Below are 27,238 nucleotides of genomic sequence, written 5' to 3'. Positions count from 1 at the left end.
GAGCAGGCAGAGCCAATGAATTTGTCAGCTCTGCAGTGCCTTTCCTTCAACAAATGAATACAATGTGGATGTTGAAACCAGTCTGCCATGGGCTTTCCAGTGGGCTCTCATCCAAGCTGTGCGAGAAAGCAAGGAGCTTGGCCACAACATCCAGGCAAAGCTGCTGCTGAAATCACTGTCCCTGCTGCCAGGGACAGCCGGGGTCAGGACGGGGCTTTGCGGGCAATGCAGGGAGCCGGTGCCGAGGAAATACCGAGGCAGGAGGGGTACGGGAGCTGACTCAGCTCATGGATGTCTTTATTCGAACTCTAGTACTGTTGGACAGGTAGAGGCATGCGTACAGGACAGACAGAAATGGGAGTAGTATTGCCTTGATCACAGAGATATGTAACAGCGTTAGACACTGACCCTTCCAGGCCAGCCGGGTTCACCCCACCTCATTCACCTATTGCTTCCCGTCCCTGTCCCCGTGCCCAAACCGACCCACTCGTGTCCCCGCCGCCCGCTCGAGGTCTGCGCCCCGGGGTAAGCGCCCACGAGAGGGAGGTGATGGCGCAGTGACCCGCTCATGGCACCTCGATGGAGCTTTCGAAACCCTGGAGAAGGGTCCCCAGCGGCCATTTGACGATGGAGGCAGTCGGAGCACGGATGGAGCCGTGGGCGGCGATGTCTCGGGTGAGCAGCTGGCGAGGCTCCGCGGGCGGAGGGGCTAGGTGCATCCGAAAGCGTGGGCGAGGGGAGGGGGGCAGCCCAGGGTTGGGCTGGGGAGCCGGGCAGCGTGTCCGTGGCAGGGCTGGCAGCAGGCAGGGGAGCAGGGCCGCCCCTGGCACCCCGACTTCCCCTCCCGGCCTGGCTGCCCTGCGGCACCTCTCTGGGGGGACCTGGCTGCCGACCCCTCCGGCCACGGAGCTGGCAGCCGGAGCTTTGGGCTGCTGTGGTGGGCAAGCAAAGCTCCTTGGGGAGAGCATCCCTCGGCCTCAGGAGATCATCTCCCTTGGGGAATGCATCCCTTGGCCTCGGGGAGAGTCTCCCCACGTTTTGGGGAGAGCATCCCTTGGCCTCGGGAGAACACCCACCTTGGGGAATGCATCGCTCAGCCCTAGGATGAGCATTCCTTGGCCTCAGGGAGAGCATCCCTCTACCTTAGGGAAAGCATCCCTCGGGGTACACATCCCTCTACCTTAGGGAAAGCATCCCTCGGGGTACACATCCCTCCGCCTCAGAGAAGGCATCCCTCAGGGAGAGCATCCCTTGGGGAAGGCATCCCTCGCCGGGGTGCTGCCTGCATCCAGCCGGGGCTCAGGAGAAGGTGACCACCTCACCCTGGGGGTAACTGGAAGAGAGGACGTCTTGGCAGGTGTCTGCAATTAAACACACAAGTATCAAACACTGTTAGACACTGCTTCCATCGGCTATTTGTGGAGAAATAAGAGAAGGAGGGCGAGCCTGAGCTTTCAGGGGACCCGAACTTTGCAGGGTGCTGAAAACAGAGTAACTACAAAGTGAAATGGCCTTCTCCGGAGGGGTAAAATGCTGCTATTCCATCAGTAAATCAGGAAAAAATACTTTTAAAAAGCTGCAGAATGGACCCAGAGATGGAGACTTGGGAAACAATTCTCTGAGAGAAACCAGATGTGGAGTCAGGGCAATTTTGGGGGTAAGAATGAAGAGGAGAGGAAAGAAGACATCCCCGCTGCAGCCCCGTCGGCCCAGAAAGCTGCTCTTGACCAAAACTTCGCAAGCCAACCCTAAGCCAGATGTCCCAAAGCCAAGCCTGGTGCATTAATATCCCGCAGTGATTTTTCTTGTCTCTCTCTCTCTCTCCATCTCATTTGTTATCATTGAATTAATTAACATTGATTGGAGCTGAGTCACAACACCGCCTCTACCCATGTGCCAGGACCTGGTTTCCAGGCGAGGGGCTGTCAGGCGGGGAGACAGCGCCTGATCCACCCGATAAGCCACGGAGCTGCCCTTTCCACCCAGGGGTTTTGCTGCAAAACCCAGCACCAGCTCCTAACCATGGGTTTGACCCACCTTTCCCCACTGCAGACTGAACACCGCTCCAAAAGCATCTCATTTTCCCTGAAATGAAGGTCTCATCTCCGTCAAGCACCACTGCGCAGCTTGGGTGAGCGGTGCCCAGACACGGAGGCTTTTCAAAGCCCCACATCCCAGAGGAACCCTTGGGTTTAAAGTCCCTAAATCCCAAGAGTTGCAGGAGAGGTCCCTGCCTCCCGAGCTGCCATGGCGGACCGGTTCAGGGGACCCAGCGTCATCCCCCCAGCAGCAATTTGGGGACCAGCGCCGGCCATGCCGGCTGCTGAAAAGAGTATCACTGCTCCTGGTTCAATCACTTCTGCGGGCAGCTAAAAGCTCTCGGCAGGGCTCGTGGCCTGCTAGAAACATTCCCCATCAGGTCGATTGATTTACCAGGGACACGACTCGGCTTTTAACTCCCATCTCCTCCTCCCCGTTCAAAGCCATTTTGTGTGCTAGCTCGAGACCTGCTGCCCACATCCTCCAGGGACCAGCCTTGGAAAGCAGCTTCCCAGCCTCAGAAAAAAATTAGCACAACTAAAAATAAATAACAACAGCCAAGAATTTTTCTTTTTTCTTTTTTTTTTTTTTTTGCTTAATCGCTGTCCCCCAGACAAAGCCACCGCGAGAAAACCGCCCTCCTGTCTCAGCTTATTGTCACCAGCTCGTTCCCGCAGCGCCGGCAGGTCCCAGCCCCTCTCGCCCTCACAGCCCCTCTGCAACCCACGGCTCCATCCTCAGCACTGGTTTTTGGGTGCAGACCTGCCACCCAACAGCAGCGGGGCGATGCCCTGCCGCCCCCTCCATGGGCAAGGCACGAGGCTTAGCACCGCCCGGCCGTGACCCAGCCCTGGAAACGCCCAGGGTTTGCCGCGCTGCTGCCAGGGCCATCTGCCCCAAATTTCCAGGGACGGTGAGTTCACACAGTCCCACTTTTCCCCTACAAGCATCTCCCCAGACGCCCTTAAGCGCTGCCTCCGCGGGCTGCCAGCCTCCAGCTGCTCCAGCACAACGTTTGGGTAGGACCGACACTAACTCCGCTTCGCTCTGCCAGCGCGCTTGCTTTATTTTGTTCCTTCTTTTATTTCCCCGCACATGAAAGAGCTGTTTGCAGACAAGCGGCTCAGGAGGTGCCGAAAGAGAAAGCACCAAAAGCCAAAGCCCTCCCGCAGGGACGGCTCCTCGCACTCCCCCCGGCCACCCCTCGAAGGCTCCCCCAGCCCACCCCGGGGACACTTTCCAGGTCCCTTTTCACCACTGCAACAGGAGGGGTTCGAAGAGCTGGCAGTGCCCCACGGGGCAGAGCACCCCACGGCAGTGCCCCACGGGGCAGAGCACCCCACGGCAGCACCGCAAGGGGCAGAGCACCCCACAGCAGTGCCCCACGGGGCAGAGCACCCAAGGCAGTGCCCCACGGGGCAGAGCACCCCACGGCAGCGCCCCACGGGGCAGAGCACCCAAGGCAGTGCCCCACGGGGCAGAGCACCCCACGGCAGCGCCCCACGGGGCAGAGCACCCCACAGCAGCACCGCAAGGGGCAGAGCACCCCACAGCAGTGCCCCACGGGGCAGAGCACCCCACGGCAGGGCCCCACGGGGCAGAGCACCCCACGGCAGCGCCCCACGGGGCAGAGCACCCCACGGCAGTGCCCCACGGGGCAGAGCACCCCACGGCAGCACCGCAAGGGGCAGAGCACCCCACAGCAGTGCCCCACGGGGCAGAGCACCCCAAGGCAGCGCCCCACGGGGCAGAGCACCCCAAGGCAGTGCCCCACGGGGCAGAGCACCCCACGGCAGCGCCCACAAGGCAGAGCACCCCACGGCAGCGCCGCAAGGGGCAGAGCACCCCACGGCAGTGCCCCACGGGGCAGAGCACCCCACGGCAGTGCCCCACGGGGCAGAGCACCCCACAGCAGTGCCGCACGGGGCAGAGCACCCCACGGCAGTGCCCCACAGGGCAGAGCACCCCACAGCAGTGCCACACGGGGCAGAGCACCCCACGGCAGCGCCCCACGGGGCAGAGCACCCCACGGCAGTGCCCCACGGGGCAGAGCACCCCACGGCAGCACCGCAAGGGGCAGAGCACCCCACAGCAGTGCCCCACGGGGCAGAGCACCCCAAGGCAGCGCCCCACGGGGCAGAGCACCCCAAGGCAGTGCCCCACGGGGCAGAGCACCCCACGGCAGTGCCCCACGGGGCAGAGCACCCCACGGCAGCACCGCAAGGGGCAGAGCACCCCACAGCAGTGCCCCACGGGGCAGAGCACCCCAAGGCAGCGCCCCACGGGGCAGAGCACCCCAAGGCAGTGCCCCACGGGGCAGAGCACCCCACGGCAGGGCCCCACGGGGCAGAGCACCCCACAGCAGCACCGCAAGGGGCAGAGCACCCCACAGCACTGCCCCACGGGGCAGAGCACCCCACGGCAGTGCCCCACGGGGCAGAGCACCCCACAGCAGTGCCCCACGGGGCAGAGCACACCACGGCAGCGCCCCACGGGGCAGAGCACCCCACAGCAGCACCGCAAGGGGCAGAGCACCCCACAGCAGTGCCCCACGGGGCAGAGCACCCCACGGCAGGGCCCCACGGGGCAGAGCACCCCACAGCAGTGCCCCACGGGGCAGAGCACCCCACGGCAGGGCCCCACGGGGCAGAGCACCCCACGGCAGGGCCCCACGGGGCAGAGCACCCCACAGCAGCACCGCAAGGGGCAGAGCACCCCACAGCAGTGCCCCACGGGGCAGAGCACCCCACGGCAGTGCCCCACGGGGCAGAGCACCCCACAGCAGTGCCCCACGGGGCAGAGCACCCCACGGCAGCGCCCCACGGGGCAGAGCACCCCACAGCAGCACCGCAAGGGGCAGAGCACCCCACAGCAGTGCCCCACGGGGCAGAGCACCCCACGGCAGTGCCCCACGGGGCAGAGCACCCCACAGCAGCACCGCAAGGGGCAGAGCACCCCACAGCAGTGCCCCACGGGGCAGAGCACCCCACGGCAGCGCCCCACGGGGCAGAGCACCCCACAGCAGCACCGCAAGGGGCAGAGCACCCCACAGCAGTGCCCCACGGGGCAGAGCACCCCACGGCAGCGCCCCACGGGGCAGAGCACCCAAGGCAGCGCCCCACGGGGCAGAGCACCCCACGGCAGCACCCCACGGGGCAGAGCACCCAAGGCAGCGCCCCACGGGGCAGAGCACCCCACGGCAGTGCCCCACAGGGCAGAGCACCCCACGGCAGCGCCCCACGGGGCAGAGCACCCCACGGCAGCGCCCACAAGGCAGAGCACCCCACGGCAGCGCCCCACGGGGCAGAGCACCCCACGGCAGTGCCCACAAGGCAGAGCACCCCACGGCAGCGCCCCACGGGGCAGAGCACCCCACAGCAGTGCCCCACGGGGCAGAGCACCCCACAGCAGGGCCCAACGGGGCAGAGGACCCCACGGCAGCGTCCTACGGGGCAGAGCACCCCACGGCAGCGCCGCAAGGGGCAGAGCACCCCACGGCAGTGCCCCACAGGGCAGAGCACCCCACGGCAGCACCCCATGGGGCAGAGCACCCAAGGCAGTGCCCCACGGGGCAGAGCACCCCACGGCAGTGCCCCACAGGGCAGAGCACCCCACAGCAGCACCCCACGGGGCAGAGCACCCAAGGCAGTGCCCCACGGGGCAGAGCACCCCACGGCAGTGCCCCACGAGGCAGAGCACCCCACGGCAGCACTCCACAGGGCAGAGCACCCCACGGCAGCGCCCCACGGGGCAGAGCACCCAAGGCAGCGCCCCACGGGGCAGAGCACCCCACGGCAGTGCCCCACGGGGCAGAGCACCCCACGGCAGCGCCCCACGGGGCAGAGCACCCCACGGCAGTGCCGCACGGGGCAGAGCACCCAAGGCAGCGCCCCACGGGGCAGAGCACCCCACGGCAGCGCCCCACAGGGCAGAGCACCCCACGGCAGTGCCCCACGGGGCAGAGCACCCCACAGCAGCGACGCACGGGGCAGAGCACCCCACGGCAGCGCCCCACGGGGCAGAGCACCCTACCGCACTCCCCAGATGTTGGAGTTAAACTCCTCCCAGCCAACACCTGCATCTCCCACAACGCCTGTCTCCACAGACCACGTGAAGATGGGGTGGATTTCATGATTATGGAGCAAAGGCCAGCGGCCACCTGCATCTCCCATGCTGCAGGAGCAGAGGAGCTGCCCTGGGGAGCTGCACGTCTGCAGAGGCGCCTCTTGCCTTGCGCATCCTCCCCACAATCCCGAGAGCCGATCCCAAGCTTCGTGCCGCCGCGGGGCTGCCGTCGGGCCGATTCCCCCCTCACCCTCCAAAGCCAAAGGATTATTTTTTTTTCCACAGCCACCAGGACACATTCGCTGCCCCAGCCTGTCCCGCACGAGAGGAAGAGCGTGTCCCGCTCCCCAGCAGTTTGCAAAATACCGTCTGAGCCTGGATTTACTTTTTCATGGGGGAAAAGCGTTAGGGTCGATTGCCCGGGCGGAGGTAACGAAGTAACAGACTGGGGACTGGGAGGCACCTATTTATAAGCTCAACTGCATCTTACTTTGCATCTGCCTCTGCTCTCCCCGTTCCTCGTCAGCACGGGCAAGGGATCAGGTTGCTATTTATTTTAATTTTTTTTTTATTGTCATCAAATAAGCACTGAGGATTTTTCCTGGCAGTGCTGGGGAGGCCAGAAACAGGCTGCTTCTGGGTAGAGCAATTACTCTCTTGACATCTTAACCTCCTGCCCGGCTGCCTGACAGGCCTTTCTATTTCCTCAGCTCTTTCAGGCATCTCCTAAGAAACAGACCGGTTGTTGCAACAATAACAATTAATACTTTGCACGCAGCCGGGGATGGCGGCGCAGCCCCCGCGCAGCGCTGGACTCCGAGTCTCCCAGGACGCAGAGAGAAGGAAGAAGCTGCTGCTGGGTGTTGGAGGGGGGAACTGCCCCCAGAGGAGGAGGCTGCTCGGCTTTTGCCTCTTGCACGGCTGTTTTCCGGGTGGTGACCGGGGTTCGATCCCCGTCCTGAAGTGCTGCCAGTCTCAGCAGACAGACACACAGACAGACAGAAACAAGGACTCCCAACAACGTCAGGGCAGCCTGATGCTACGCAGCATCTCTGATCCCCTTCCCGGCGTTGAGCATCACATGCATCCGCACCCGCGACGGGGCGAGGAGCTCGGGGCGCTAAAGCTCCCCGCGGTCCCACGCTGCCGGGCATCAGGCTATACACAGGCGAGAGGCACGTACGTACGGTACACACAGTGCTTCATCTGCACGTCCCTGCTCAATCACAGCGTCCTGCTGGGAACGAGACAGCGGCTCAGACCCGACACGTTCACCCATCCCACGGGAAACTCTCCTTCCCCGGCTGGGATAGCGGCAGCGAGCTCCCTGCCCCGACAGTCGCTGCACACCAGTTGAGTTTTCTTTTTTTTCTTTTTTTAAATGCCACTTTAGGGCTCGGGCAGAGGCAGCCGGCCTCCTATTGATTTATTCCGTTCGTCAAGAATAAATCAAACAACCTTGCTTTCTCCCGCTGCTTTTCGCCTTAGCTGGAACGTGCGCTCCTCGCCAGATCCCTAAACATAGATAAGTGGCTGGGAGGATATTCGGGGGAAGTATCGTATATTCTTGCTCTATTCTTATCCTATTCTCTAGGCAGCCAATTTTGGCCACTGTTTGAGATAAAACCCTGGGCTACAAAGGTATTTAGCAGTCTGCTCTTCTGATGCACTACAGCTCCTCTTGTATTCTTACCCAGGGGATTAACCCCTGCTAACTCACCCCCAAAACCAACCCAGACCCCACCTAAAAATAACAACATGCTGTTTTCCTCCTCCTGCATCCCCCAAATCACTTGTTCAGAAGAAGGCGGGGAGGAAGAGGGAGAAGATGCGATGGGTTTTTCAACAGTTCGGTGCCTCCCACTGAAATCCCTCCGTCTCCCATTCGGGGCTCGGTTGTTTTAGAGGAGCTTTTTGCACATTAGTCATCCCTTCTCCCGAGTTGCATAACGCCACTGCTAAAAATTGCATCGTACCGGCTCCATGTCAGCTCTCACACCCAACCCTCGTTGCTCTGATGGGAATGAGATTTTTTTTTGGGGGGGGGTCCACCAAAGGTTTTCCACACCAGGAAACCAGCTGTGGTGTTTGGATGAGCTGCTTTGGGAGCCTGGTGGGGGGAAAGGGGAGGACGGCATCTTTTGGGGTCCGTGGCTGTGTCTGCTCCGGGGTTAATCCTTTGCCTTGAAAAGACTCAAACCCCAAAGTCTGAGTCTCTTGATCTGCTTATTCCACAAGAGACAGGGCAGCAGAGCTGGTTTTTCATGCCTGGCTCATCCCCAAAGTCAGCGCGTGACCTTGGTTAAATCATTTATGATTCAGAGACCACTGAAATCATGGAGGGTGACCTTCCCTCTCGCACGGGCTGGGGATATTCCAGCTCCTCCTGCTTCCGGAGGAGCCGGCTCCAAAGGGGAGGATGCGCCAGAGAAGCACCAGTACGGTGCCACCATAGTCACCCCTTCACCCAGCTCACGGGGTTTTTGGGTGATTCACAAACCTGCCGAGGTACCCCAACTGTTTGGTGCGAGAATACACGTTAATTACAGAAAGTCAAGGAATGCAGCTACACCAACAACGCATGGTAAACTCAGGTGCTGCCAGCAAGGGGTGGCTCACCACCACGGCACAGGGTTCATGGCGCAGGGGTAGGAAACCACCACAGGACGTCCTGGGCAGCAAAGGGATGCAGCTTATGCTAATTTCTCCCCAGCTCTGGAGAAATTCCAGCTCCAGCACCAGGTCCATGTGGTGCTCAGCTCCTGCTGTCAAGTCCCAGGACCAGGTCATGGCACCAAGGTTTTTTCCCCCTCTTCCCTTTGACTCTCGCTGCTCTGCTCGCACGGCTGGGGCAGGAGAAGGCAGGAAGGAAAGAAGGGAAATAAAAGGCAAGAGTTTCCTGTCAGCCCTGTGTGGGACTTGGAGGGAGGGTTGTTTTGGTGATGTGGTGACTGGCTCCTCCTGCCCGCTCCCTCAGCTCGGTGGGGAGGGAAAAAATAAGCCAGATGAGGCATCTAACGCTTCCTCTTTGCGTAGCATCTCCTCCACTGTGGCAGCTGCAGGAGGATCTCAGTGTTAACGCTTCTCTGCACTGCGGGAAACTGAGGCACAGGGAGCCTGGGAAGGAGCAAGGGGGTCCCAGCTGTGGGATCGGCCAAAATCCAGCCTTGCACCAAGGGGATTATCACTCTAATCACCCCCTGAGCATCAGCTCTGGTTTGGCTGCGATGATGGGGAAGGGCCTGACCCCCAAAAAGCTCTTGGGGCTTTTTAAAAAAAAAAAAAAAACAAAACCAAAAGACCCAAAGTTAAGCTTTGCTCCACCATCCTCCAGCTGAAAGCCCCCAGGCTCCAGCCCCGCTGAGCTGGGCTTGGTCAGAATAAGAACAGAGGCCGAGAGAGCACCGGGATGAGTCAAGACCAAGGATGCACCCACCAAACCAGCCCCTTTCAACCACCCAAGACCCAGATGCCTCTGGGGAGGCAGAGCTGAGGCCACAGAGCTAGAATGAGCCAGAGGTCAGGGGACTGAAGGTTTTGTTCTAGTTCAGGAAGACACCCAAGATCATTCAAAATAACCCCAAAAACTAATATATGTGAGCAAAACATACAAGGGGGAACAGCCCCCCGCACCAGCACAGGCTGGGGGGGACCTGCTGGAGAGCGGCTCTGCTGAGAGGCCCTGGGGGTGCTGGGGGGCAGCGAGGTGACCCTGAGCCAGCACCGGGCCCTTGGGGCCAAGGGGGCCAGCAGTGCCCTGGGGGGCATGGAAAGGAGTGTGGCCAGCAGGGCGAGGGAGGTTCTCCTCCCCCTCTGCTCTGCCCCAGTGAGGCCCCATCTGCAGGGCTGCGTCCAGTTCTGGGCCCCCCAGTTCCAGAAGGGCAGGGAGCTGCTGGAGCAAGGCCAGCGCAGAGCTGCCAAGGGGATCAGGGCCTGGAGCATCTCCCTTGTGAGGAAAGGCTGAGAGACCTGGGCTTGTTCAGCCTGGAGAAGAGAAGGCTGAGGGGGGGTCTCATCAATGCTTATCAATATCTGAAAGGCGGGTGCCAAGAGGATGGGACTGGGCTCTTTTCAGTGGTGCCCAACGCCAGGCCAAGGGGCAACGGGCACTAGCTGGAACACGGGAAGCTCCACCTGAACATGAGGACAAACCCCTTCCCTGTGCGGGTGCCAGAGCAGGGGCACAGGCTGCCCAGAGAGGCTGTGGGGTCCCTTCCCTGGAGACATTCACACCCCACCTGGACGCGGTCCTGTGCCCCTGCTCTGGGGGTGCCTGCTCACACAGGGGTGGGACGGGATGAGCTCCAGAGGGCCCTTCCAACCCCTGCCATTCTGTGAAAAACCAGCAGTGCCAGTGCAGCAGGGTGTTTGATGCTCCAACCTCATCCTCCCAAGGCTGGGGGACGACCTGGTTCAAACCCAGCTCCCATCCTTGCGTTAATCGCAAAAGAGGAGTCATCCCCCCCTCCATTTAGGCAACATTTTGTCTCAAAACTCTCATTTCCCCACTATTCAACAGCAGCAGCAGCTTTCCCAACCACTCCCACAGACCCATATTCCTCTCCCCAGCACCTCCCAGCTCTCCATGGGACGAATACACCTACTTTGCCAATCCTTTACCCCAGCCTCCGTGTGCTCCCCTACAGCCTCCCACCCCCACGGGACCTCGAGGCTGGTTTTCAAGGCTGCCAAAGCCACCTTCAGCCCCAGACCATCCCTGAGGTTGGATGGAGAAGCAGACACAAGCAGGGAAGGAGAGAATATCATTTAGGCAGAGAAAGGCACAAAACAAGAGGGAACCGCTGCTGGGCAGGGAACAGAGGTTTATTCATCTGTTGCCTCCAGAAACTTGAGGCTGCTTTTAAAAAAAAAAAAAAAAAAGACCTAAAATTATATGAACTCAGCCACTTCCAGCACAATGATATATAATTTTATGAGTCAACATGTCCGCCTTGCATTTCCACCACCCTTTAGCCCAAGTGCAAACAGCCCACGGGAAGGAGGGCCCGACACCAGAGGGAACCGCATGGGTTGGCCCGATTTATTTAGGATGAATAAGGTTTCAAGAGGGGGAAAAAAGAAACCAATACCTACTCCAGGGACTGTCCCAAACACGTGGACACGAGACAAGTTCAATGAAGACATTACACGTCCTGCAAACCGGGCAGGGGGAGCACAGTGGCAGCGCTGGGCTGGAGAAGATCAGAACCTGCTTCTCGGTGATGGAGATGTCTCAGCTCAGTCTCCTCCGGGCACAGGCACCGCCGCAGAGACACGGCGTCACGGGGAAGGGGGGACAGAGCGACACGACACGACAAAGCGGGATCCAGGCGGCGTTTTAGAGGATGGAGGGGACGGGAGAGCAGGGATGCCGCAGAGGACAGGGAGAGCTGCGGCGGGACGCGAGGGGAGCCAAGCCCACCGTGGATCCTGCCACACCATCTATGCTGCTTAGGCTTCGGGATTTTCCATAGCCTTGGTGAAGAAAATGGACAGGTTAGAGTCGAGCACCCTCTTTCCTAAGGCTCAGAAAGCAAAGAGCACCAGGATGGGCATCGCCCAGCCCCACACCCCAACTCAACCCCCTAGAAAATTTAGGAAGGGCTTTTTGAGGGCAACCAAGCCTCTGCAGATCCTCCAGACCTCCCCTCCCTTCCCCTTGGCTCCCCGTGCAGTTGAGCAGCACCAGCTGAATCCAAAACTCAAGATTCATTGATGTTGGGAGACCAAATCAGTCCGGGGGGGGGTGGTGTGGGGGGTGTTGGGTTTTGTTTACCAAATTGCTCTGAATGAGGAATGAGTCTGGGGATTTTGTGGGCTGAAGCAAACGGGGAAAAGCAGCAGAACTCAAACAAATATGGGATTTGGAAGGAGTTATTCCCCTGGCTCTAGTTTTTAAGCTGGCTGTAGCAGCAAGCTGCTGCTGACACCTTTCTGTACGGAACGGAGCAGGTAGACGTGCTCATTATTTTCCATAAGAAATTGCACTAAAAAGCAAATATTTCTATTGCTTTAAGCATGGGAACCCTTCACACTCCTCCAAAGAGCCAGAAATTGCTCCAGCTTTTATTGAAAAGCAACAGCCAGAACAAACGCTCTCGCAGGTCAAAAGCCACTTTTCTCTCTGGAAAGAAACTAAGTGTTTGCACTGAGAATTGGATTTTTTTGGTCCAAACAGCAGCCTTGTTCAAAGATGAGTCCCAAAGATCTGCTCTCTCCATCACTGCATCTTGCAGGGACAGCTCTGCTGCCAAAATATGGTAAATTAAGGATGCTCCCGGCCGTGATGAGCCCTATGCCATGCTTGCTGTGTCTTCCCCGAGAGCACCCGGGTGAGCAAATCCAGCCTTGCTTTTGCCTTCCCTGCAAGCACCAGCGAGCTCCGGAGAAAGCAAGTGCGTGCGAGCGAGCGCGTGTGCGTACGCAGGGGGGAGCGGAGGGAGGCGGCTCCCTGACAGCAGAAAAACAAGGTGATGGATGGCCCCTTCGGCAGTGCCAAGCTCGGAAACCATCCCCACACTCCCCTGGGGAGTTAATGGCGCATCTTTGGGTTCTGCTTTAATGCAAAGGCACCGATGGCTGGCCCGGCCAGGCTGTTTTGGGCTTGGATCAGGGCTGACCGCTCACTCCGGAGCGATTGCAGCATCACCTCCATGCACACCCAAGGAGGATGCCGAGACACGAGCATCCTCTGGAAAAGGCTCCAGAGCACTACCTCTTTAAATCTGATTTTTATCCCCTTTTTATACCTTTCTCCTACTCATTTCCCAACCACAGCAGCCAGCAGGGAGGCATGGGAGTCTTCAACCTCTTCCCATAACTCAGCCCCCAAGGAGACACGGCTGCTTCAGCGCCGAAGCAGAGAAAGGGCTGGGAGACAAAAGGCCACCTGCCTGAACCTGTTGCTGACTTCAGCAAAGCTTTTCCAGTTCCTGCAGTGGAAGCAAGAGCAGAATCAGGCCCCAAAGAGAAGAGCAATTTCCTTATTTACTTGTTGGCAGGAATCCACGCAGCGAGCGAGGAGGGAAGCAAGCGCAGCCCTGAGCCGGGGGGAGCCCCAGCCCAGGCTGCGGATGTTTCCCACCTACAGCAGCTGATGCAAAGACCCCTCTGGTCCCCCCCCCCCCCCCCAAAAAAAAAAAACCTGCATTGGGCTTAGCCTCCAGCAAACCTTGCTCTTTTCCCAGGAACGCTGAGGCTCTTTGAAGAGCTCAGGCATTTCCCTGCCCACATCCCACCCTGAGCCACGTGCGTGGGAAGCAATCGTGCTGAGATGCAACCAGTCCCTGAAAGCTGGGGGTTACCGATGGATCCAGCACCCAAACAACATCAATTTGTCGAGAGGTATTATGGGGTCGGGGCTTGCTGGAAGCTGCCTTGGTGATGCAGGGACCCGCTGATGTGGTTGGGCACGTTCTAGAGATGCTCTTTGCCCTCTCGCTCAGATCATTGAGTAGAAAAGGGTGGCAGGAGGGCACAGAAACTGGGCCAAAATCATGCTGCCAGTTTTCATTAAGTCTCAAGCATCACAGTTTGGGGCAGCACTTCATAAAAATGCTTGATTGCTCCAGGGCCCCTCTGCAACGGGACTCCGAGGGCAAACCTGCCCCATGCCACACACTTCCTTTTCTCCATCAATTAATTCCCAACACGCATAAAGCCACGCTCACAGGAGCGCCTGAGGAGCGGCTCAGGACTCCGTCCCTCAAGGCCATTATCCATCCGGCAAGCTCAGGGCCAGGTGCCACCACGGAGTCAAGCTGTAAAGCTCCGGAGGGTTGTGCTCGGCTAATTGCCACCGGTGCTTTCGTTAACGGAGCCGGTATCCCAGCAACTCGCATAGGTGCTAACTGAGGTCACCGGGATTGCTTTATAAATGGGTTTGTTGCCAAGGAGCCGTGTGGAGGCATCTTATAAACAGAGTGGTGGGGCAGCAGGTAACCCCCGGGGGCTCTTCCCCGAGACCTGGCAAAGCCGCAGTCCCCACGTGCAAACGCTCGCAGCTCACCAGCGCACGTGCGTGCTCGCACATGCTTTGAGCCAGCAGCAGATGGGGACGGGGCAATGCAAGCAGGCAGCATTGCCCAGGAACACCTGTGCTTGTTTGTAACGGCGGCCTGGCGCTCGTCTGCACGTTGCACGTGCTCGCTCGTGTCTCCCCGTGCAAACGCGGGCCGGTCCCCGCTCCCCGCCCAGCCAAGCACCACCGGCGGATGCCCACGTAAGCGCCCCCGTGCTCGGTCCCGCACCGCTCAAGCTGCGTGCCAGTCGTGGCCCCATGGTGCCCTGGCTTTGGGCAACCAAGCCAAAAATTGATGCTTTACTATGCCAACATGCCGTCAAAAAGTAAATCCCCTTCCCTCCATTTAACCCCATTCCCTGTGGCTCCTCTTGAAATGCCACTCTGGTTTCAACCACTACTTTTTCCTAGACTGTCATAACCAATCTCACTGGTGTGGGGGATGCTGCACTCATCCTGCCTCTGATTCCCTCCGTCTGAGCAGAGAATGGGGGCTCACGTGCCAAGACAGGCCCATGCCAGCGTGTCTGTGCCCCAGCAGGACATATTCTGGGGATGTGCTGAGCAGGTCCTGAGCGCTGGAGGAAGATAAGGGGTCTGGAGCCCTCCCCGGCAGCAGGGGAGCGAGGTGACACCACTGGAGGCAGCAATAGGCACAAGAAACACGTGCTGCGTGGCAGGCGTTACACTGCAAGCCAGCTTGGTCTTCTCCAGGGCCCAGGTCCAAGGGTGGTGGGCAGGGGTAGCTCTTCTCTTTGAGCTAAGCCTGTGAGACCAACCCCGGGCTCAAACCATGATGGATGCAGAGATCTGTGGCATATTCCTGAACCTGCTCCATGTCCTGATTTCCACAGCTTGTACAGACATCAGTACCTGTCCCAGGATCTGACAGATGGCCATCAGCAAGTCGGGCTCAGAATCAAGCTCATCTCAATTTGCAGAGCTGCCAACATCCCAGTACCAGAACAAACAGCCTCAGCAGGAGATAAATCAGGACCGAGGGAAGAGGCACCTCTGCGGCTCCCAACAGCTTTTGGCTGGAGCGCAGGAGGCTGCTTTGCCCCTCTGATCATCTCTGGTCACCACGAACCTGGGTCACACTGGAGCGTTTCACCAGGGAAGATGTCAGCCCTGACCTCCCAGGAGAGCACCCTACCCAACAGCCCAGGCAGGACACAGGTATCAACGTTCCCTCTTCCCAAAAGGACTCGTGCATCACTCAAGCCCTTCTGGACACCAGATCCACCTTTCCCCGGGTGCAAGACCATTTCAGCAAGGTGGGGGTAAGCGACCCCCGTACCCATCTATTTTTAATTGCAAAAACCACTCATTTGCAGGAAGGACACCAGAACAAACCAATGAAGATCACCAAAGTGCCCTTTCTAATAGCTCTTGCCACCACCATGCAAGGAGAAAAACTTCCTACTTCCCTGCAACCAAGTAACATGATTTGGGAGCCCAGCGGGAGAATCGCGGGATCCTCAGTCTGCTCCAGTTCTCCTGGCTTCAGTGGGACCAAGCGCAAACGCTTCAGCTGAAGAGATGCTTGACTTGAGCATCTTGTAAGGATGAAGATCAGCACTGGCTTTCATCCTTCTTCATCCCTTCCAGTTCAGCAGGCCCCCCAGGCCGGGGCAGGACTAGAGACCCCTCGCTTCTTCTTATTAGCAGGCATTAAGAAAAGAAGCCAAGTTCACAGGAGAAGGCACTTCCAGGAAAAAACTGAGGCTTTTCAAGCAGATATTTGTATAGTTCCCTTCTGCCTAAAGATGAGCAAAGCTTTTAATCTTTTTCCTCTTTCTAAGGGACGATGCTAAGCAGGAACCCAAAGGGAATCCTTGATTTCCCAGGAGGAAGCAACCAATCTGCTTCTACTGATGTAATAAATGTGATCACCCCAAACACCTCCCCTCGCTCCAGGGGCTGTTGGAGAGCCTGGCCCAGGCCAGCCTGGGATGAGCCAGGCTGCCTCGCACCTGAAAACAGGCAACTCCTCAGAGTAAAAGACGCCAGGAGGGTGTGAGATGCACCTGAGCGCCGGGGCTGGAGGTCACAGACCCAAAACCGAGGTCCTCCCTATGTCCCAAGCCCAGTCTTTACCAACCCAAACAGAGCGACAACAACAAACCGTTGAGGGCCTCCAAAGCACCAACGCCACGAGCCAACAGGTCTTGCTGTGCAGCTCAGAGACGTAGCACGTCATCTCTTCTCCTGCCTGGTCCCAGCTCGCATGCACCATTCCAGGTGAGTAACGGGGATTAGAAGGCACCAGGAGGCAGAGGTAGGTCAGCTCTGCAGCTTCACCATCCCACACCACCCCGGACACACAAGAAAAACTGCAGAACTAAAAAACTGAGCCATGTCCTAAGAATTATCCCAGCAATCGAGGGTGCAGCTGGTTTTTGTGGCTCAAGGTAGGCACTGGGTTTACCCTCCCAGGGGCTGGGGTGCTCGGGACGGGACGGGGCACGCTCGCTAGTGGAGTGGAGAAGGCTGGAGGATGGTGTGAAGGGATGAGGCTGAAGAGGACTGTTGTTTTGTCATGGGAAGAAGAGTTTTCTGTTTCCCTGGCTCATCTCCACCACAGTTTCCCGTAGAAAACCTCACCACTTCGCAAAGCTCGCTTTCCAAACCCAGAGGGGCCAGCCTTTCTGGCAGCCCGGTGCTTTTGGCAAGGCAGCACTTGACACATCGGGGCTCCCCATGCTCGAACCCACAAAAACACATCAGAGGGGGAGAGGAAAGAAAAAGCCTTCAGTCACAACCTCACCACCTTCCCAGGAGACATGTCCCCCTCACGCCACCCTGAGGGGGGTGACTGAGGGCCAGGGAGAAGAGCCGGAGGGAGGGGAGAAGTCAGAGCATTGGGGAGCAAAGGGACAGACCTGTCCCCAAGGGGGGCAGCGCAGCCAGCATGGGGGCACAGACCCCAGACAGTGACAATCAGGGGAGGAGGACTTGGGGAAGGAGAAAACAAAAAGAGGAGAGCTAGCACGGAGGGACGCGGTGGACGGAGATGAAGCAGATGGAGAGGCAGGAAGACAAGTGGATTTGGGGAGCAGAGAACAGGCAGGCAGATGGAGATGAACCACCTTCTTGGACAGAGGCAATAAACCTCCACCTCGCCCTCCCCAGCCCATGGGCCAGCTCCCACCTCCAGCATCAGCCATACCTTTCTGGATGCCTCCATCCGCTGCGCAGGAGAAGTCACCCGTGGCCAGCAGGAAACACGTGGAGGATTTCTTGTTCTTATCCCGGGTGCTGGAGCGCCGCATGGGCCGCTTCTCCTCATCAGTCGGTGACAGCGGCTGCTCCTCGTCTGACAGCACCACGTTGGCTTCCCCGTTCTGCTTAGAGTCTGCAAGAAAGCGGCAGAGACCCATCAGCAGTCGATAAACTGACAGGACGAGGTGCTTGGGGTGGCCCGAAGGGTTTGCTTAGACCATGCAAGGAAGCAGAAGACCAGATTGCAGATGACCCAGAGCAACACCCACAAATTCAGGTACTGATCCCAGCACAGACACGCTACCTTAGAGTGACAAGGGGAGCAGGACCACACCAGATTTTAATCCCAAGCAGCAAACAGCAGCTCTTTCTCCTGCTGAGGGTTACATACGCTGTGTGAAGCCAAGCAGGGTTTGCCAAGGAAGAAGCATCCCTGGTCTTTGAGATCCACCTACCTAATTGGTGGTAATGAACTCTCCAAAATTCACACCGCTGAGATCTGGGCTGCTCGGGTTAGTGGTGAAGGGCTAATTTATGTCATCTGACTCTGTGGTTCTTTAGCTGAGAGGATGCGATGCCAGGCGAGGGTCTGGCCTGAGCTCCTGGATCCATGTTGGGGTGAAGGGATGAGCTTGACCTTGCTCCTCCAGAGCAAGGCATCTACTCCCACTGCTCCCCACTGCCAGGGCTCCTGGGGCAGGTAGGATGTGTGGGTACATGGAAAAGGGGGATTTATAAAGGAAAAGACCTATTTGGGGCAGTTGGAGCTCGCTGTATCCCCACAGGTGAAGGGCCATCACTCTTAAACGCATGTGGCCAGATGTGCAGCTCCTCAGGGCTGACCTCAGTGAATGCCACGTCAGTGCAGGACACAACTCCGCCGTGGTCCCTCCTGTTCCCGCACTGCGAAGCTGGCTGCTCCGGAGGCGCCGCTGGCAGCAAACCAAGACGAAAAGGGCAAAGCAGCCTCCGGGGCCAGCAACGATACCACGGCAGGGCTCTCGCAGCCCCCCGAGCTTAGCCCAAGCAATGCTGCTCACCAGCAATTGCCCACAGCTGAGGCCATGCCCCCTCCTGACCTCAAGGAAAGGCTGCCCAAACCCCAAACTTGAGACAAAATAATAAATGTACAGGGGCTGATTTTGCTCCTGCCCGAGCACAGGATTTGGAGGAGCGTTGGCCTTGCCGAGGAGGGGTTACCCTCCCCCTCTGCTCTGCCCCAGTGAGGCCACATCTGGAGTGCTGTGTCCAGTTCTGGGCCCCCCAGTTCCAGAAGGACAGGGAGCTGCTGGAGCAAGGCCAGCGCAGAGCTGCCAAGGGGATCAGGGGCTGGAGCATCTCCCTGGTGAGGAAAGGCTGAGAGACCTGGGCTTGTTCAGCCTGGAGAAGAGAAGGCTGAGGGGGATCTCATCGGTGCTTATAAATATCTGAAAGGCGGGTGCCAAGAGGATGGGGCCAGACTCTTTCCAGCGGTGCCCAACGCCAGGCCAAGGGGCCACGGGCACAAGGTGGAACATGGGAAGCTCCACCTGAACATGAGGACAAACCCCTTCCCTGTGCGGGTGCCAGAGCAGGGACACAGGCTGCCCAGAGAGGCTGTGGGGTCCCTTCACTGGGGACATTCACCCCCCGCCTGGACGCGGTCCTGTGCCCCTGCTCTGGGGGTGCCTGCTCACGCAGGGGGTGGGACGGGGTGAGCTCCAGAGGGCCCTTCCAACCCCTGCCAGTCTGGGATTCTGTGAATCTGTGCAGGGATGCTACATCTACTAGAAGATGGATGGGGAGCTGGGGTCAAGCCCCAGGGAATACCCATGGATTTATCCATTTTGGTGAAGCTTGCCCTGATTTATGGTGGGAGAAAGCAAAAGAAAATCTACCCCAAGGGCATTACCAGGCTAAAATGGGAATGAGGCAAATTGTCTTACCTCTGCCAGCGTGAGAAAGAGGTGGGCTACGTAGGGACACCTTGAAACATACCACGGTGACTTCATCTATGCTGTTAGGAGAGCAGGGTATGGCCTTTCCCTCCCTGCCTGGAGGGGAATCTCGATCTGCAGCATCCTGGTCCACCAACACAGCACCCAATACCCAGACGCTCAAGAGCCCCAGCCCTTTCTGCACCATGTTCTCACCAACCCAAGAGCTGGGGGCCACGTCCTGCAGCAGGACAGTCCCCAGGGTCTCTGGGTCACAAGGGGCCAAAAAGGCTGCCTTGTGGGCTCCCAGAGGTCTCCCCCTCCCTCTGCCCCACCTTTGGAGTCTCACCTGACCGTTTCCGCTCAGCTGCCCCCTCCTCTACCGCCAACGGGCAAGTGTCGCTCTGGGTGCTGTTACGGGGGGAGTTTTCCTCAGATTTGCAGTAGGTAGGGGAGTCCAGCGGGGCCGGACGGGGTATATGCTTTTTCTTCTTCTTTGGCAGCTTCTGCTTGGCCATGGCCAACGAATAGTACATCCCAAAGTTATTGACAATGACGGGCACAGGCATGGCGATGGTGAGCACCCCGGCCAACGCGCAGAGAGCCCCCACCACCATGCCCGACCAGGTCTTGGGGTACATGTCACCGTAGCCCAGGGTGGTCATCGTGACCACAGCCCACCAGAACCCAATGGGGATGTTCTTAAAGTGAGTGTGGTCGCTCCCACGGGGGTCAGACGTCTTGGCTCCGATCCGCTCAGCGTAGTAGATCATAGTGGCGAAAATCAAGACCCCCAAGGCGAGGAAGATGATGAGGAGCAGGAATTCATTGGTGCTGGCCCGGAGTGTGTGGCCCAGCACCCGGAGGCCCACAAAGTGCCGCGTCAGCTTGAAGATCCGGAGGATCCGGACGAAACGGACCACCCGTAGGAAGCCCAGTACGTCCCGGGCAGCTTTGGAAGACAGGCCACTGAGACCTACCTCCAGGTAGAAGGGCAAGATGGCCACAAAGTCAATGATGTTGAGCAGGTTTTTAACAAAGAGAAGCTTATCTGGACAGCAGATGATGCGAACCAGGAACTCGAGGGTGAACCACAGGACACAGACCCCTTCGATGTAGGTGAGGATGGGCTCCGTCTCCACTTTATGCGTCAGCAGGATCGTCGTGGTGTTGCCAACCACGAGGGTCTCCGTCACGTTGACGTCAATGTTGAAGGCCTCGTGCGTCTCCAGGCAGAAGGTTGTGATGGAGACCAGGATAAAGAAAAGCGAGGCAAAAGCAACTACCTGCAAAAGTAGAAATTACACGGGCCATTAGCTGATCTGGGTCAACTTTTCCTCTTTGGAGGAGAGCAGCAATTTTATGAATCACTGTGACAACAACTTTGAGGCTGCCTGAGACACACGCCTGGTGTCATCTGCCTTTGGTACATCTCTTCTAATCCCTGCTAGTGAATTGCAATAGCAGGGATGGGAGAAGTCCGCATTCAGTAAAAACGAGTGCACCAGGCTCAGAACACCCTGGGAGCTATTCTGCTACGACCCACTTCCCCAAGACCAAGGATGGAGAATGGGGAGGGTTCCCTGGACCTGTCCCATGAGTTGACAGCAAATCTCAGTGTCTGGGGCCATCGGTCCAGAACCTTTCTCCAAGTGCTGCGATATGTACATGGGAAGGTGTGGTGGGCTCCATCTGTGGCTGGAGACGTGCCAGAAATGACAGTGATGGGGATGAAGGGAGACCTGCAACAGCCTGGGTTTGGAGCAAGCCTGCGCTGGGAACACACAAAAAGGGAACTTTTGAGAGGACTAAGCCAAAGAGCTTTCCCCCACATTCATCCCAAACCCTCCCAGATGACATGTTTGCACCATTCACAAGTGTGAGGTTTGGGGTCTGGATGTATCAGAGATGTCCTTTTGCCCCCTCCCTCCTCCCCAAGGGTCAGTGGTGGACGATGTGCCCGTGGATGGGCCCAGGACTGAGGGGGCAGGATGAGGAGGAGAGGAGCAGGCAGAGCTCAGCGTCCCACTGACGCCTGGACCTGGTGGCACCCAGATGCTCCCATTTCTCCCCTCTCTGCCCGACCAGTGAGATCTTTGTCCCCTCCGCACCACCTCCTCCCCACGGCACACTGCCACTTTGCCTCGGGTGTGAGCGAGGAGGGGCTGGCAGCACACAGTGGAAATCTCAGGCTGTGTCAGAAAGAAAATGCTTTGTTGTCCCCCCCATCAATCCTGCTCAGCCCTCCTCCCCGACAAGATGAGCTCATGATGAGTCCATTACCCAGAGCATCTGTTTCCAAGAGCCCCCGAAAAAAAAGCCTCTGAGCAGAAAAGCTCTCCTTCTACCTTCCTCCAGCACAAAAGCATGGTGGGTTTGGCCTCCTGGGAGCAGATCCTGCCACGGCACCCTTTGCTGCCAACCCACCCTGCCCGCACCAAGCAGGATGTGACCTTCCGCTGCCGAACCCACCCCACTGGCTGCATTCAGCAGGCGGCTGCGCCGCGAGCCTGCTCGAGACGACAGCCCGGGTCCTCGGCTGGAGTGAATCAGCAGCAGAGACAGCCTGAGTCACGCTTGAGAAAAACCCGGCTCTGGACACCGACGGTAACGTGCTGGCAGCCCTGAGCCTGCCAAGAGCATCCTTGAGGGGTGTCCCCAAGGACAAACCCGTGTGGGTCCAGCACAGAGAGCATCAGCCCTCCAAAACTTGGGTGTGAAGTTTAAGCCAGGCTCTAACTGATGGAGAAACCTCTGGAAGATGATTCTTTCCCCCTGCCCAGTGACAGACTCCTGCTTAGGGATGAGCTGAGACGCTCTTATACCCCCCTCAGGTCAGACCACTCCGGACCACGCGCTGTGATGCTGCTCTGCTGGTGGCAGCTCCGAAGGCAGCCCTCACCGATCAGCCGTGTGGAATCCAGGAAGCAAACCCGACAAAAAAGTGGGCTCTTAAAGCAAGGCCAGTTTAACCAGACAAGTGCGTCTATACAGCGGTGGCATGGCCAAAAATAATCTGCTTTTCAGCTGAGGGCTGAGTAACATTCCTGAGTTTCCCTGTATAGGGAGTCTCAGGAAAACCTGAAGAGTGAAAACTTAGAGCAAAGTAGGAAGAAAAAAATTACCAAGGAAGAGAGTGGGACCCTGCAAACAGTCAGACAACGAAACAGCCCTGCTGTCTGAGCCGTGTAGGTGAGATCTGATTTAGCCCCAGGAGCAAAAGCAACTTCTAAAAATAGGAGAGTCAGGTTCACAGCCAGTGCCAACCATCATCCCCCCCAAAGTCAATAGTGCTGCTCCAGTTTTGTGTCAGCTGAAGATCTGACCTGAGATGTCTTATCTCAGCTTTGGCCTCTGCTCCAAGCTCAAGTGTTTTTCCAAAACTATCTTAAAAAATAAAATCAAATCTTTGCATATACCCAGTAGCCACCAACACAGCACCAAAATCCCCACCAAACAAGCCCTCCGATGATCTACGCAATCTCAGCGTGCACTCACCAGCTTGGGATGGGTGTCCCCGAAAAGCCATGACCCTACAGGGGGTCACTAGCCTGGAAGTCCCAATGGGAGTGAGGTCAGGGCCCCACAAGCCAGGCTGCAAAGGGAAAAATAATGAGGAGCTACAAGTGAGCAGAGTTTGGAAGCAGAGGTAAAATCACAGGGCAGTTTCCCCCAGGGAGGAAGAGAGTTTTACACTCCAGCTGGGACAGCAGCTACACTAGGGACCAAATTTTTACTGAGCCTGGACTAGACACAGGAGCCAGGATCCTGTGGGCATTGGTGCTACAAGAAAAAGATGCTAAAAACTTGGGTTGGGGAATTTCTAACCACACGCTCACGCAGTTGCCAGCTCAGGAGGTGCTGGGAGACACAAGTGCTGCAAGGAGAGAAAGATGGAAATAGCCCGGAGCCAACTGAGTCAGGGCCCGAGGGGCTGCTCTGCGGGTGAGGAGGAGCAAGGACCGAGGAAATTTAGCCCCCGAGACTCTTAGTCACTGCTGTCGCACAATCAAGGGAGAGGTTTTACGCACACAACCTGGGACCGCTCTCCTTCCCACTGCTGCCAAGGTTTGGCAAGACGCACTGGACCGGCTGCTCCGGCACATCCCCAGGCCAAAAGCCGTGGCCGGCAGCACCCCTTTTGCTCTGAAGAGGAAGGGGGAGACTGCAAAATGGGGCAGTATTAATGAAATCCCACTTCAGCCACCCCGAAACACCAGGGCAGCGCCATGATCGTTGCACCTGCAGAGACGCTAAAGGGACCCAGACCATCCTAGCGCTGGATGGTGACTCCAAACCAGTAACGGTTCCCTGCGTTCCCAGTTGTGCTCACTTAGGTTGGTTGCACTGCCCCGTGCCTCAGTTTCCCCTTCTGCCAAAGCAGTTCTCCCAAGCCACTGCAAAACTATACTGATATTTTAGAGTGGAACATATGACCCAGGAGAGCCCGTGAGCGTTACCACTGGAAGGTGACCGTCCCCATGTGGTGCTAAGCTGAGCCCTAGAGCAGTAAGAAGGAAGCAGGGTGCTCCCAGTGCAGACTGGTCCCACTCCAACCCCAGCCAGGGCTCACTTCACAGCCATCTCTGCTTCCCCCAACACACCTCTCCTGCTTCTGTTTAGCGAACACCTTCCTGAGAGCAGCTCAGCACACGGGGAACAGCAGAACCAAATAATAACGTGAAAAATCTGAGCTGAATTATTCTGCTTGGGTTTATTTTTTAATTTGGAGCTTTGCACCACTCGGAGCATCTCTCAGAGGCAACAAGCCCTCAGAGGTGGGCAAAGGACCCCTTTCAAATGAGTAAAGCTCTTGCTGCCCAAGCAGCCTCTGTGCATGTGTGTGTTGCTCTTACGTTAGCTGCAAAAACACCGCCTTGCCAACCTGACCCCCTGCCCCGCGCGCTGCTGGTGGGTGTGAAATGCCTGCAGGATTTCTTACGACTGATGGTTTTTTTACACCTCTGAACGCATTCAGAATTCATTTAGATCCCAAATATCTATATGTGTGTGCGCGGCAGATTTATAAGCTGGGCATGACGGGGGACACACGCACGGGGATGGGACCGGATGGGCATGCAACAGCGTGGGTGGGTGTCTGGGGGTCGGCGGGCCGTGCTTTTGGGATGATCTAAGAGTAGCTGGGAGAGCAGACACGTGCGCAGAATAGCGCCTGAGCCGGGCTGGGAGCCCAAATATGCACCTGGTTACGGGGGATATGTCCCGGGCACGTCGGTGTCCGTGGGTAGGGATTGTCTGCGTGTGCACGGCGGGGGCTCGTGGGGGGATGTTAGCACGCGTACGTGCTCGGGTGCGTGTGTACGTGGTGTACCGGCTCCCCAGGGACGCGTGTGGATGAAGGGGGTTGGGGGGGCGTGTGTGTGCCTCTGTGCGTCTCTGTGTTAACCGTGGCTGAGAGCCTGCGCTCGCACGTGCTGATGGGGACCGTATGCTGCGCGTGGGCAGCATCGACGCGGCGACGGTGGGGGACAGGGGTGCGGGGACGAGGGCGCTTGCAGGGCGCAGGGAGAGCTGCTTGTACAGATGCACAGGGTGTCCTTTGGGGCTGCTGCTGCTGGAGAAGAGGAGCACAAGCTCCTTGGGGACAACCGTGAGGAGCCCATTTGCTTCAGGACCTGATTTAGGTGCCAGCAGGCACCAGCCCTGTCCCCCCACACGACACCTGGGCCATTAAACGTGGATTTTGGTGTGGGCATGCGCACAGCCCAGTGAGGAGAACCAAGCAATCCTGCTTGTCCTGCAGCATCCCGAAACTCTGCCAGGACTCAGCCCTGCCAAGGACTCTCCCTGACAATCCCTCAGCCCCGTGTGCCCAGGAGGTGCCCGAGCAGCACCCAAGGGTGCGAAGGGGGTAGCGAGTGGACTTGCCCCCAGTCTCAGCCCAGCTCCCCCAGATGTAATGCATTGGGAGGGGATGGGGAGATGACAGAAGAGACTTCCCGTGGGATAGGAGATGGCCGACGAGCCCCATGGTAGGAGGGGGGTGGCTATGGGGGGGGCTCATGTAACCCACTAGGAGAATCCACCTCACCCACGAGCAAGGGGAGATGAAGACACAAGCCCAGCACGGCCCCATCCCACCTCCCCACTTGTGCTTTTTGGGAGCTTACCCTTGCCGCCTTGGACGAGTAGGGATCCTCAAAGAGAGCCCACATCCTGGGCTGCCAATTCCGACAGCAGCCACCCCCTCCGGCAGCCCCCGCCGCCCCCGGCGGCCTGTCATCCATGCCCAGGCGTTGAAGGGCCATCTCCCTACCCCCTTCCTCTTCGGGCTCCTCTCCACCAGCCCCTCCACCAGGCTCGGGACTCTCGAAGATGTCCAGGGCCTCTTCGGCATCGCGATGCTGGCGGTAGGTCATCCAGCAGCAGGGCTCCACGTCCGTCTCATCGATGCCCCAGTAGGTCAGCTCCTCCTCGAAGAGGGGTCCGCAGATGTCCGCAGGGCAGTGCAGCTTGCCGGTACGGTAGTAGTTGAGCACGTAGGAGAAGATCCCGGGGTGACGGTCAAAGAAGAACTCATTGCTTTTACCATCAAAGTCAAAGTTGCTCTGGGCATCAGGGTCGGCGAGCCAGGCCAGGCGGGTGCCCGGCAAAGTCCGTAGGGTGCTTTTGTAGGTCTCATGCCGGGTACCACCTACATTGATGGTGATCTTGTCCGACTCTTCCCCTTTGCCCATCTCTTCCTTCAGGCATGTTTTGGAGGGTGGTTTGTTCCCAGACTTGCGTCCACGGTAGGAGGAGACACACACGGAGCTGATCATAGATTTCGGTGGATGGGAGATGCACGCTACGCGCACCCTTCCTCCGGGCGAGGAGCTGGGGGTCGGCGGAGGCGGGAGAGGGGGGCAGAGATGGGACTGGGGAGGGGAAAAGGGGGGGCTCAGGCTTGGCTCTGGCCTCAGGGGGAGCAGGCTGGAGCCGAGCCGGACACCGCTGGCTGCTGGGGGATGGCAGGGGAGGCTGCAACCTCCACCCCCTCCAAAACCACCCCCTTAAATAAAACCGCCCTAAACGAGGAGCCAGCCCAGCCCCGCCGGGCAGCAACAAGTGCGGGCAGGAGGGGGCCGGGGGCAGGGCTCGGGGAGGGGGGTCCGGTGCCCCCGGCCCCGCCGCGGGGGATGCGGGCCCGGCTGGGGAGGGGGAGGAGGAGGAGGATGCTGCCGCCGCCGCCAAGGTCGGGGGAGGGGGGGGGGTGGGGGTGCGAGCCCCACCGGGCTGCGTGCGTGTGTGCGCGTGTCCCGGTACCTGCAGCGCCAGGCGCGGGGGGGCCCCGCCGCCCCCCCTCCCCCCCCGCTCCGGCGGCTCCGCGTCCCTCCGCCCCCCCCGGGCCGGGTTCGGGGAGGGGGGCGGCGGCCGGGGGGGGGGGGGGCCTCCCCGGTTCCCGCCGAAGCGGGGGGTGGGAGAGGGATGGATGCGCCCCCTCCACCTCCCCTCCCGCTCCCCCCCCCGCCCCCAGCCGGGCCCTGCCCTCCCGGGGGGGGCTGCGGCGCCGGGGGGGGCCCCGCTCACGCGTGGCCGGGCCGGGGGGGGCCCTGTTGCGCCCCGGCTGTTGCCTCCCGGCTCGGCTCGGCGCGGGGGAGGCGGCGAGGGCTGCGCCGGGGCTCGGCGGGGGAAGCGCCGCCGCCACCGCCCGGGGCTTTTATAGGGCTGGGAGCGAGCGGCGGGGTTACGGGAGCCGGCACCGCCCCGCCGGGGGGCCGGGGACCCCCCCGACCCAGCGCCCAGCCCCACAGCCCCCGCCGGCGCCCCCGCCGCTGCCCTCCCCTCCCAGCCACCCTCCTCCATCCCCGCATCCCTCTATCCCCTCTACCCCCCATCCCATTCCGCCCCCCCCCAGGCCCCCCGCACCCCAGCCACGGCTCACCTCCCCGCGGGGCCCGACGTGCAGGTGAGGCTCTCGGGGGCTCGGTGTCAGCGAGGAGTGAACCCCGGACACCCCAGCTCCGCTTCG

The 27,238-nt window shown here is 59.2% G+C and overlaps 1 protein-coding gene across 2 annotated transcripts; it reads right to left on the bottom strand.

The window, feature by feature from the left end:
• Positions 1-267: 267 nt before the first annotated feature.
• On the bottom strand, positions 268-27,238 carry KCNC4 (potassium voltage-gated channel subfamily C member 4). 2 transcript variants are annotated; one of them, XM_075115304.1, is made up of 5 exons: positions 27,152-27,238; positions 25,398-26,144; positions 19,616-20,552; positions 17,298-17,483; positions 10,505-11,580 (listed from the first exon to the last, which is right to left on the bottom strand). In XM_075115304.1, exons 2-5 carry the CDS (start codon positions 26,046-26,048, stop codon positions 11,444-11,446), a joined length of 1,911 nt encoding a protein of 636 aa, XP_074971405.1. In that variant the 5' UTR covers positions 26,049-26,144; positions 27,152-27,238; the 3' UTR covers positions 10,505-11,443. The 2 variants fall into 2 exon arrangements, with proteins under 2 accessions (XP_074971404.1, XP_074971405.1); XM_075115303.1 differs by lacking the exons at positions 10,505-11,580; positions 27,152-27,238 and adding an exon at positions 268-1,361 and having other exon boundaries at positions 25,398-26,122.

Source organism: Phalacrocorax aristotelis, chromosome 21 (genome assembly GCF_949628215.1).
Source record: "Phalacrocorax aristotelis chromosome 21, bGulAri2.1, whole genome shotgun sequence".
NCBI lineage: Eukaryota > Metazoa > Chordata > Aves > Suliformes > Phalacrocoracidae > Phalacrocorax > Phalacrocorax aristotelis.
The sequence above is the reverse complement of the archived record's forward strand: the minus strand, read 5'-3'. Positions and strand labels throughout refer to the sequence as shown.